General features: G+C 35.2%; 1 protein-coding gene across 1 annotated transcript; it reads right to left on the bottom strand.

Annotated features, from left to right (window-relative positions):
- Nucleotides 1-4,351: 4,351 nt before the first annotated feature.
- Nucleotides 4,352-5,680, bottom strand: LOC121240940. The gene has a single exon (XM_041138456.1). It carries the CDS (start codon nt 5,678-5,680, stop codon nt 4,352-4,354), a length of 1,329 nt encoding a protein of 442 aa, XP_040994390.1.
- Between the last annotated feature and the right edge of the window lie 7,257 nt (nt 5,681-12,937).

Genomic DNA, 12,937 nt, shown 5'->3' with positions numbered 1-12,937 from the left:
TACCTTTGCCTCTCGCAAAATGTTTATTTCCATTTAACTATGTTTTGCCTCGAATCCACGTATTTGGAATATTTTTATTAGTTGTGAACCTTTTCATTGGATCTTGGTCAGTTGTAAGCATTGTTTGAAGCATGAGATCCATTTTTGGCCTTTTGATGTTGGTTTTATAGTCGACCAAAGCCATATGTAGCCTATTGTCAGCTCAATCTTTCGGCTTATTATTTGTCATTTATTGGTTTTGACACATTATCAACTCATTATTGGCCATAACTTTAGATTTGATGTTCTAATTGTCAATCACTTTATCACTAACGTTACTTTCATCATTTCATTGGCGATCAATCAACGAATATAAAACCTATACTCAAATTTCAAACTTAAGACTTTAAAGTTCACCACATTGAGTTTGAGGAAGAAATTAGAGATTTTGACTTGATATTATCTTGATTTGATTTTCATAATGATTAAGATATTTACTTTATCTTATTTCCATGTGATTTTTTTATAAATAGAGACCAATAATGTTTTGTATTCAAACACAATTGGAAAAAAAAAATGTAGCGCTCGAAGTTTCTGCTCTCACTCTCTCTCCCCAATTTTCTTATTTCAGTTTCTATTTTATTTTATATTTGAACAGGGAGATGATGGCTCGTTTTAATAGTTAATTTTCTTTCTTGGATCTCTAAGAATTCTACCCACAATTCTCGTAGAGTACTTTCACATACGTACTCATGATTTTATTAATTTCTAGGTTCAAAGATCAGGTGCTGCTTTCAGCTTAGTAGTACTATTATATATATATAGACTCCTCTTTTTGGGTCTTATTTAATTTCCATATTTTCTTAAATATTAAAAATGAATTATCCAACGCTGAATTTTCTTCTAAAAGAAATTCGGAATAAAAAAATGTAAATGAATTTTTTAATTACTACGTACTTCGGTCAAGTACGTATACTTGGGTCCCTTCTAGAAGTGTACGGTCCGGTTAAAAATAAGAGGCAAGTACATATAATTTACCAAAAGCTTTTTAAAACTTTAAAAGTTTATATATAGAACTTATTAATTAATTCCCAATTTAGTTCTAAACCTCTCAAAAATCTTAAAAAAATAATTCTGGATTTCCTTTTTTTTTTCCCCTAATTAAGGGAAGATCTCAAGTAATATAAATTAAGAATTAATAGCTCTTTAATTATCCTATATACAAAGAAATCCTCCAAATCTAATTTACGTTATTAGAGAGTGATTCTACTGATCAATTACTTGAATTCAATATTCTCATTGCAATTTTATATATTCTTTTGAGATATATATATATATATATATATATATATATATATATATGTACATGAAGTTCGATTTTCCAACAAACTTTTCAGTATTGAAGTGGATCGTGTTAAATACAAAATTATGTTGAATAAAATTATATGAAAAAATATATTTGCAAGTCTCTAATTAATTTATTGATCATATATAAAATCCAGCACATTATTGATGTGAAACTCATGTTCCACAACCATTAAAATAAAAAAATAATGTGTTTTTTTTTTTTTTAGAAAAGTTGCCTTCATTGATAACAAGAGGTATTACAAGATGTGATGAAACAATGGAGTTTCCTCCATGTTAACAACGTAATCAGTAACATATAAAGCAGCCTTAGCTAGATTATGGGCAACATAATTGCCTTCTCTGTGCACATGATTGACTCTACATGCTTGCATCTTTGCTATTGTGTCTTGAACATCGCCAATGATCATCCCAAAGTAGCTCCTGTTATGCTTCTTGAGGTTGAGATCAGTGACTACCTTTTTGGAGTCTCCTTCAAGAATGATCCTTCTCATGCCTAAATCAACTCCAAACTTTGCTGCAATACCTGCTGCTATTGCCTCAGCAAGGTTCGGATTAGGTAAAGAGCTAAGATTTTTCCTCAAGGTTGCCAAAAAATTACCCATATCATCTCTGACAGCTACCCCAATTCCTATTTTACACAAGTGTTTATCAACCACCACATCCCAATTAATCTTACAAAACCCTTGAGGAGGACAAACCCATGGATCAGACCTTCTGGTATTTACAAAACCATGCTGCTCAATACTAGGATTAACTGTACAAAGATCCAACTTCATTTGATTGACTTTGAGAAGCACCACCTGTGGATCTAACAAAATATTCTTAAAGACTAACTAATTTCTTCTCCACCATAGGGTCCAGAGAGATAAAGACAGTTCCATCATTTGTTGTTTATCAAGTTTGTTGAACATGTCTTCTATTAGATCTTTAAAATTGCTATAAGACCACTTACTTTTTTGAATTGTCCTGGAAAGTTGACTCAAGACATCATTTGCCGAGGCACACTCCCACAAAATATGCTCAACTGTTTAGGCTCACTAAGACACATAGGACACGAAGGATTATCCAAGACTTTCCTCTTGTGCAGATTATTTTTTGTAGGCAATATATTTTGACAACCTCTCCAAAGAAAGTTCTTAGCTGCTGGAGGTAAGTTCATCTTCCATAATTTTGTCCACTGCTGGTCCCTCTGATTATTGAAGAAAGAACTTTGACTTTTTACCTTATCTTGTAATTCCCCTTGTAAATGATAAGCACTTTTCACTGTGAAGCAGCCATTTGCATTGTTTCTCCATATCAATTTATCTTGTTGATTACTCTGGCTGATTGGTAACTGCTTGATTAGCTCGGCTTCTCTGTTGCAAAAGATCTCATTAATTAAGGGAAGATTCCATTCCTTTCCATCTGAAATCATTAGAGCTTCCACCTTAGCTTCTTCTCCCAATGCTTTGTTACCACTTTGAGGTATGAAAGTTGTAGGTTGTGGCAACTAAGGATCAGACCATATTCTCACTAATTTCCCATTTTCTATTCTCCAATGCAATCTAGGTTTTAGAAGCTCTCTTGCAGATAGAATACTTTTCCATATGTAGGATGAGTTACTTCCCACTTTTGCATTAAAAAAATCAGACTTGAGAAAATATTTAAACTTTAACACAGTAGAAGATAAGGAAGTAGGATGTTGTAGAATTCTTCATCCTTGCTTGGCTAGCATAGCAAGATTAAAATTTTCAAAATCTCTAAATCCAAGACCTCCAACTTCTTTGGATTTCCCCATTTGAGACCAACTCATCCAATTCATCCTTTTTTCTTGATTAACTTGACCCCACCAATAGCCTTTCATCAAACTGTTGAGCTGCCTCAATAAGGATTTAGGAAGTTTAAAAACTCCCATTGTATAAGTGGGAATTGCTTGAATGACAACTTTAAGCATAATCTCTCTCCCTGCTTGTGATAGGAATTTGTGCTTCCAATTGCTCATGTTAGTGCTAACTCTGTCTAGAATGGCCTTGAATTCTTTGCATCTTGATCTACCAACCAAAGCTGGAAGGCCTAGATACTTCTCCTTTGAGTTTGTTCCTTTAATCCTTGCCATACTGGTTAAGAAGATCTTGGAAGAAAGACTGGTGTTTTTACTAAAAAAGAGAGAAGACTTGTCTTTGTTCAATCTCTGGCCAGAAGCTTCCTCATATTGATTAACAATATCCAACATCTTCCTCCATTCCATCTCTACTGCCTGACAGAAAAGCATGCAATCATCTGCAAAAAACAGGTGAGTGATATGCAATTTACCTCTTGCAATAGGAATCCCAGTAATTTGTCTAGCCAACTCTGCCTTATTGATCAACTGAGTAAGAGCTTCTGAACATAAAATGAAGAGATAGGGTGATAGAGGATCACCCTGTCTAATTCCACGAGATGGCTGAAATCTTGGTTGAGGAATGCCATTGATTAACAATGAATAAGAGACAGTAGAAACACATCTTAAAATTAGAGCAATCCATCTACGGTTGAAGCCCATCTTCCTCATTATTGTTTCAAGAAATGACCACTCCAATCTATCATAAGCCTTACTCATGTCCATTTTAAGAGCCATAAAACCTTTTGAACCCTTCATTTTGGACTGCATTGAGTGAATAGCTTCGTAGGCAACAATAATACTGTCTACAATCATCCTCTCGGGAATAAAAGCAGTTTGAGTTGTTGATATGATGCTGGGCAGGATGTCCTTCAATATGTTTGCTATTGCTTTGGCCATAATCTTATACACCACATTGCACAAACTAATTGGTCTAAATTCTGTTACAGCTTTGAGGTTTTTAATCTTTGGAATTAACACTATGAAAGTCTCATTAATAGAACTGTCCCAATTGTTGGTGTTAAGGGCTGTAGTTACTGTCTCATAAATATCATTACCTATGACATCCCAATGTTGTTGGAAGAAACCAGCTGAAAATCTATCTGGACCTGGAGAGCTCATGGGATTCATTTCAAGAATGGCAGTTTAAACCTCAGAAAATTCAAAATCTTTCTGGAGCATGTGGTTCATCTCATCTGTGATCACTCTTGGCATTGTCTCTACAAATTGCTGTTGGCCCACTGGATTTGAAGTAGAAAAAAGATCCTTGAAAAAATCTTGAAAAATCTGATTAATGACTTGAGCAGAATTTTGAAGATGCCCCTCTCCATCATAGATGTTGTTGATAGTATTAGTCTTGCGCCTTTGAGAAGCACACTTGTGAAAATAACTTGTGTTTCTATCACCCTCTTTAAGCCATCTTTGTTTAGACATTTGTTTCCACTTCACTTCTTCTTGTTCCAGATTCCAATTAATGAGCCTTTTAATCTGTTGAATTTCTGCTATTGCTTCACCTGTATTTCTAGCTTGTAGATTTGCAATCTTATCTTGCTGCACCTTAATAGAATCAGAAGCTTCTTTTTCCTTGGTCTTACTCCATTTCAGTAATTGTGTTTTGCATCTAAGCATCTTGAATTTCAATCCTTCTGATGAATTAGCAATACTGTTCTGGACATGCCAAGCAGTTGAAATTAATTCCTTACCCTCATTATTAGAACCCCAACTGTATTCATATCTGAACAACCTTTCTTTTCTACTAACAGGTTGTGTTTGAGTGTTCAAAATTGTCAAAAGTTGATAATGACCTGAAGAACTTGATGCAATTGTTGAGACCTCTATTGAAGGAAACATGGTAATGCAAAGAGTATTAGCACATACTCTGTCAAGCCTCTCCTTGGTAAAATCAGAACCTGCCCTATTGTTAGACCAGGTATATTTGATTCCATGGTATCCCAAGTCACATAAATCACTGTCCTGTAAAGCATTCTTGAAACCTTGCATTTGAGTAAAGGATCTTTGAGCTCCTCCCCATTTCTCATGTTGATACATAATTTCGTTAAAATCACCCATGCACAACCAAGGGATATTGTCTTTAGGTTGTAAAAGCCTAAGCAATTGCCAACTACCCTCTCTTTTTGCAGTTACTGGATGTTCATAAAATCCTATGATAGTGCATAGCTTCCCAAGATTGGAATTTTTTACTTGAACTGAGATATGAAAACTGGTATAAGTAAGAACCTCTATATCCATTTCAGAATTCCACATCATAGCTAATCCGCCACTTGACCCTTTAGCATTAACTGTAAAACTTCGATCAAAGCCAATACTGTTTCTGATTTGTTCAGTCCCCTCTCTCGAACTCTTAGTCTCAATGAGAAAGAGGATATTTGGGCCCTTTTGCTTCACCAAGAAGTGAAGTTCACGAACTGTTCGAAGGTTCCCAAGCCCTCGACAGTTCCAAGTTAAACATTTCATTGAGAATGGTGGGGCTGCTCAACAGCCACCACCATAGGTTCCTGAGTTAGGCTCCTTCCAGGATTGAGCTCCTCTTTCTTTTTTTGATGATCAAATGAACCTTCTCACTATCCTCTGCATCTTTAATTCTTTTCCTTCCTCTTGTAGTGACTTTGTTAATATTGTCAGTTTCCATTGCTTCTGATGTAGAACACGAAAATGCTCTTGCTCTTCTCTTCCAACCCAAAGGTTTAGAACAAACCTGCTCAAATTGCACTGGAATGGTGTCAGAGAGGTTAGAACTGATTAGGCAATCTATAGGTGACAAATCTATATTGCTGCCTATATCTTGATCTACGTCTTGTAACATTAGAGCTTTAAAACCCTTTCCTTGATGATTTTTGGACTGCTCAAGAGGTATCTCCAATTGACTATTTTGAACAAGAAAAAAATTATGATTTCCTTCATCTATTTCATTCTTGTCAAAACATCTAGGATACTGTTCAAGAGCCTCTACTTCAGAATTTACATTAAGGGTGGTCTGACGTTCTGAAACATTGATCAAGGTCCCTTTGCTTGGGCCCTCACCACATCCTGAGACTTTGTGCTGACTTTTAAAACCTCTTCCCTCTAATCTTTTTTCTCCACTTCCCAGTAAATTAAAAGCTGTGGCCCTCAACCATTTACCATATTGAATATGAGAAGTATCTGAAGAATTAAGAGTAGATCTATCCATAGCACATGCACGACCAACATGTTTTATAACCCCACATTGAAAGCAAAATAGTGGCAGTCTTTCATATTTAAACTCAACCCATCTTTGTGTCCCTTCTACTCTAATAAACTTCCCACGAGGAATAGGCTTAGTAATATCCATATTGACTCTGATTCTGAGCAATTTCCTCCATCCAAGTCCATCCCCATCGACATCTACAGAAAGAACATCCCCAATAGTTGAGCCAATCTTCTCTCCCCCATCCACTGTCATAGCTGCAAGAGGCAATCCATGAAGTTGGATCCATAACGGTTCTTGATTAAAAATCATTTCATTAGGAGGAGTTATCAAACAGCTGTATACATATAAGGTGTTTATCAAAAGTCCATGGCCTACCATTGAGCACTCTCACCATATCTACATCTTTCTAAAATTCAATAAGAAAAAGGTGATGACCCACCTCAGTAAACCAGATAGAGCCCTCAGGGTTCCAAACTTTAGTAACAGTTCCTTTAAAAGCTTCTTTGTTTAAGTTCTTGTCCATCAACACTTGGAGAAGTAAACATTTATTGGCTCTATCAACAGCACGTTTAGTATCTTTCATAGAAAAGTTTACCTCTTCTTTCTCAAATTTTGTTAGTCTAAATCCTTCCCAAGCTTAGTCAGTTCATCATCCATGGCTAGCAGATACTGTCTCTTGCTCACAAGAAGAAATTATTGAAAACCTACTTCACCGCCTAACCCTTCAAAGAAGGAAAGGACAACCTCCTTACCCAAAAAGGAAAGGACTACTAGAATAAAAAAAATAATAATAATAATGTGTTAATATATTGACTTGTAAGTAGTAGTAAAACCTTATTATATACATGAAGTCCTTAGCATTCCTTGTGTTCATGATTAATAAAGAGGAATTATCCCATGATCTTTAGAGATACATAAGTAACTCCATTCGTTTTTTGATGCTATAATTTATAGGCAATTTGAAATAAAATCAAAAAGTAAATCTAAAATTTGATGATTTTCACCAAAACAGTACTGATACATTGTTTCATTCCGAAGATTTTAGTCTTAAAGTAGTGATCATGATATGGATCGAAATCAAGAAAACTATATATATATCAATTAAAAGTTTGAAAAGTCATCTTCTAGTGGAACCTACATATATATTTCCTCAATTTTCTTCGAGAAAATGTGAAATTGCGAAGATAAGTGGAACCTATTTTCAAGGCAGAAGAAAAAAGGTGGTAATGTAATAAGGACAGATCCATATTACACGTACAGTGCAATCCTGACTTATTAAACCAAACAAAAGTGTCACATTCAAGTTATCTTATCAGTTAGATAAGCTGTCTCCCATTAAATATATAGATCTATATATATTTTGCTTACTATTCATATATAGTAAAATAAAAGAAAAACATGGTAAACGTCTGTTTTCCTTTTCTGTCATTATAATATTCCTTTCTCCATCCAATATTGTTCTTTATTTTTTTGAGCATTAATTCTTAGTCATTGACCTACATTAATGCATATATAAGCTTCCTAGCTGCTAGAACATTTCCTATAGTAAAATGAGATTAGGATGTGGATCATCATGCGGTTTGTAGTTTATTCAAAACAAAATCCAAACGTTTGCACGACATGATCTACTCGAGTGAAAACACTTGGATAAGTGCGGGCGTGTGCTCAACCCTCTTGCGCAACGAATATATAATATTCAGTTCTACTACAGGCAACTAGGGTGGGCAAGCCCCAAGGAATCGGCTGCCACTTCAGACGAGAAATATTAAAAAAAAAATGAAAAAGCAAAGACGAAGAAAACTGGTTCATGCATCTCTTTTCGTCTCCTTCAGTTCCAAGACAAAGAAAACTCTAACTTTATAAATATCATTAATTAAATGAAGAAAAAGCAAAGTTTTTAATCCATTTTTTGTCAGAATATATCATTTTGGCTAAAAGGGTGTGTGGTGCCTTGAGTGCGTAGGTAGATGCGGATTGGGTGAATGAAAGAGTTTGTCAAAAAGTCTAGGAGAGTGAACATTAACATGTGAGCCATGTGAGTGATGTTGGGGTCTTGGTGTAGACAAAGAAGAATCCTGGACATGTTGAGCCAGAGAAAAGAAATGGGTATGGATGAGGCGCTGCTAGACAATGAACAACAACAACGCAACGGCTGTTACTTCTTCTTCTTTACCAATCTCGAGATCTTGGTCTGTGTCTTCCCTGTCCTTTTTTTCCCACTGGACCCATTTTAAGACTTGGCCTCTGGATTGTTGTCGTCTACAGGTTTGTATTGCAGTAACTTTTTTTATCTTTCAAAAGACTTGAATGTGTTGTGTTTGGGTTTGGATCTTGTTCTTTTTCAACGTGTTTTGAGATTTCTTGAAAGCCCATCCGTGTTTCATGTGGTTTCAGGGCAAAATTCCCAAGAAATTTCGTGTGGTTTCAGGTCAAAACCCATCCATGTTTCGGGGAAGCAAAGGGCCTTCGTTGCTCGGAGAAGATGAAGGAGAGATTTCGGCATCGATTTCATAGGGAGGTTGGAGTGCTGAAGACGACGGTAGGGAGACGAGCGTTGAAGGGGTTGAAGATGAATGGAAGCTGGAGTACTGAAGGGGTTGAAGACGAATGGAGGGAGATGAGTTCAGGGGTTGAAAACGGAGGGAAGTAGAATCTCTATTGAATTATAAGATTTTAAAAATTTAAAATAATTAATATATAATTAGTTGATATTTATCTATAATAATAATATATTATATATCTACATAAATTATTAATAAATACACATAATATGATAGCATATATCTATTTCATATATATATGGTTTCCATATACTAGTATAAGAAATTATTAAATCTTATCGACTAATTACTGTACAAATTATAAAATATAACTATAAAGCATATTTAATATATATTATAAATAATTAGATTACATATTATATATTTAATTATAAAAGTGTTATGCTTATATTATTAGCTAATACATATAAATATATATATATATATACATAGGTGTATGTATCTAGATATATATATATATATATATCAATATATGAATGAGTTTTAATCGAGTCGACTCGGGTATAATGACCAGGCTTTAAAGAGTCTTAGTCAAATTTAGTCGAGTTTAGTCGAATATTTGTCATTTACTAATCGAATTTATATATGCTTTTATGATCAAGCTTTTTTTTTTTTTTTTTACGAGTCGAGTTCGATTTGAATTTAAATGGATTAGTACCAAACGGACTATCAAACAAATTGATTCATTTACAGCTCTAGCAAAAACCATCACAAATCCCAAATATATGACATATTATACATGCATCAATTGATCAATCGAATATTTAATTCATGGCGGTGAGGGTACTGATCATCGCAGTCATGTATGGTCATGATGTCCCTCAATGGCGCGCCACCGAGATCCTTTTGTGCGCCACATCATCAAACACTAGCTAGTGATCGTCATGATGTACGTTCTAAAGAAAGTAGTTTGATTAATTAGGTCATGGTTCATTCAAACAAACATATAAACATACATGGTTTTTGCCAAAACATGTCGATAGACGTTCCGTAGTACTATATAAGAAGAATAACTTCGATTAAAATATAATAATATAAGATTTTATATATTGATCTTCGATATCTAGATAGATCCATTAATGGTCATGACAATGATGAATTGATCATGACATGAACTTGATTTTCACCACCCACAGAACAATATATACTACAACAGAATGTGTGTTTTGTGACAGAAAAAACTGTCACAAAAAATGGCAAACCGTCACTAAACATATTTGGTGACGGTTTGAAACTGTCACCATGACCGTCACCTAAAGTGCGTCACAGAAAACATTTGGTGACGATTTACTGTTCAACCGTCACAAAAAATATTTTTAGTGACAGTTGGAAGTGTTCCGTTCTGTACAACGTTCGAACGTTCCTTTTTTTGTGACGGTTATGAACAGTCACAGAAAATCACGTTCGGACGTAAAATCAAACGTTCGGACGTTATACCCGACCGATTGGCGTTCGAATGAGAGAAGTTGACGTTCGTTGGATATCGTGTTCGAACGTATAAAATTTACGTTCGAATGTTAATGCGTCCGAACGTTAATTACATTAAACGTTCGAATATTTGTTCGAACGTAAACGTAAATGTTCAAACGTAGCGCGTTTAATGTTCGGACGTTATTTCGAATGTAAATGAAGGAGCGTCCGAATGCAAGTTCTTTGTTCGAACGTTAGTCGCTTTACCGTTCGAACGGTTTGTTCGTTTTAGCGTGAGTACGTTCGAACGATTCAATTGTATTTACGTTCGAACGTTTGTTACAGTGTGAACCAACGTTCGAACGATTTTTTTTTACATTCGAACGTACAGATCAGAAATACTAATTTCATAAAATTTAAAAACATAATACCAATTGTATCATATTACATACCCAATTAACAAGTAACAATGTCTTATAAAAGTACAAAATTAGATATTAAAACTAGTCAGAAATATTGACAAAATTTATTTCTTCTTTTTCCCTCGCCCACGGGGATTCTGTTGCAACGACATAACACGTTCCATTTGCACCATCATCTCCCGTTGCACTTGCTCTTGCACTTCATTGCGTATTCTTTCCTCCTGGTCTCTCTGTTGGTCCTGCAAACGCGTCTCTAAATGAGACTGTCGTTCTAAGAGAGACTCTAACTCTTGTTGTCTCGACCTCATATACTCATTCTCACGCCGTGCAGCTTCTAAATCTGCCGTAAGATTATTAATTTGTGAAGCCGATGAGGTTGAGGAGGATGAACATTTATGCTTGATAGATCGTCCCAAACCTCTTGCCATACTAGACTGCGGCCCGAGCACTTGCGTGAATATGTCTATGTCACTAGGAGAGGATTCCTCAGAAGCCGACTGCATCTCCAACATTTTGCTCTGCAATTTAAAAGGTAATGATCGTAAATAATTAGTAACGTATTAAAAGAAATAGAAATAAGAAATAAACTATTAAAATATTATATAAATAATTTATTTAACAAAATTAACACTGCTTACATAATTATCTGCAGCGACAGGATCCATCCACTCACTATGCTCATTAGTGTGAGCAGCAGCATAGACATGAATGAGGGAAAAGTTTTCAGGATCATCACGTTTCTAACAAAGCGAGAATATTAGCAATTTTAAAAAGATAATATTAGTACTTATCAGAAATAATATCAGGAAAATAAATTAATTCTATAATTTTTTAATTACCATTTTTTCAGCAAGACGGTGGAATGACCTTGAACCGGCACGATGGTGGACAGTCAGAACGGATCTATTCTGTGCATTTGTAGAACTCAAGTGCTACAAAATATATTAAAAATGTTAATTGTAATATATATACATATAATATATAAAACGAATATGAATGTAAATAATTAAAAGATATAAATGTAAAATACCTGATAATCTGGAGATGCGAAAAGATCACAACACTTTCTCCAATCATCTAACTTCATCTGCTGAAAAGGAGACTGCGCAGCCTCTTCCAACGTCTCAAACTTCTTGAAGTGGTCATGACATCGTCCTTTGTGACGTCGGAATAGTGTAGCCATCAACTCATTCACGGTTCTCAAATCCCCGCTACGGCCAAAGTCGAGGTCGAATTCATCCTAATAAGGGAATCAGGTAAAAAATATAATATATTAATCTAGGTAAAAAAAATGTACTGAAAAGTAAACTCACCAGCACACGACTTCGAATGTGCTCCTTAATCTCTATCGGAACATCTCGCCATGAGCGCACATAAAATGGAGCATAAGCTCGAACTACTGTGCCAATATAGGAGGAAAGCGCTGCTGCACTATCATCCACTCCTCCAGTGGAATTATCAGGAATTGTGATCTTCAGTTTACCATGCCTTCTATTTTTTTCAAGAGAGATTCCACGTGTATAGCCACGACCGCGACGTGCAGATGCATCAACTACATGATAATAGATATACTATAATTATAATTATATAGTTATTGAGGAAAAAATATTAACTATATATATAATTATCAACGACAATATTTCCTTACTGGTAGGTGTCGACTGGCTGTTGTTCTCTTCTGTGTTAGCTTCATCTTCAGGAACGGATTCCTCGAGTGGGAAGTCCTCAATGGGTTCAGGACTTGGACTTGGCGGAGGCACATTTCTTCGTTGTCGTTTTGGCGGCATTCTTGAAAATAATTAATTATATCAAAAAAAATTAATTAGAAGAAATTATGAAAATTCAAGATATTTTAGTCACCTATATGAATAAAATATTTAGTACTTTTATTCTTCAGATGAATTTTCCATGCTTGCTTCAGAATCTCCATCAATAACATCTTCATCATCATCATGCACCTCTTCTTCATCATCTTTATCCACCTCCTGCCCGGATTCTGATTCGTCTTCATCTTCTGACTCGTCTTCTTCTTCTTCCTCCTCACTGACTTGAATTGAATGATCATTTAATACAGACGGGTCGAGATGTACGGGTGGGACATCATCTCTACACAAGGGGAGCAACTCAAGTGCACCGAGGTCAACAAACA

This window comes from Juglans microcarpa x Juglans regia, chromosome 7S (genome assembly GCF_004785595.1).
Source record: "Juglans microcarpa x Juglans regia isolate MS1-56 chromosome 7S, Jm3101_v1.0, whole genome shotgun sequence".
Classification (NCBI taxonomy): Eukaryota; Viridiplantae; Streptophyta; class Magnoliopsida; order Fagales; family Juglandaceae; genus Juglans; species Juglans microcarpa x Juglans regia.
This window is presented reverse-complemented; position numbering and strand designations above follow the sequence as displayed.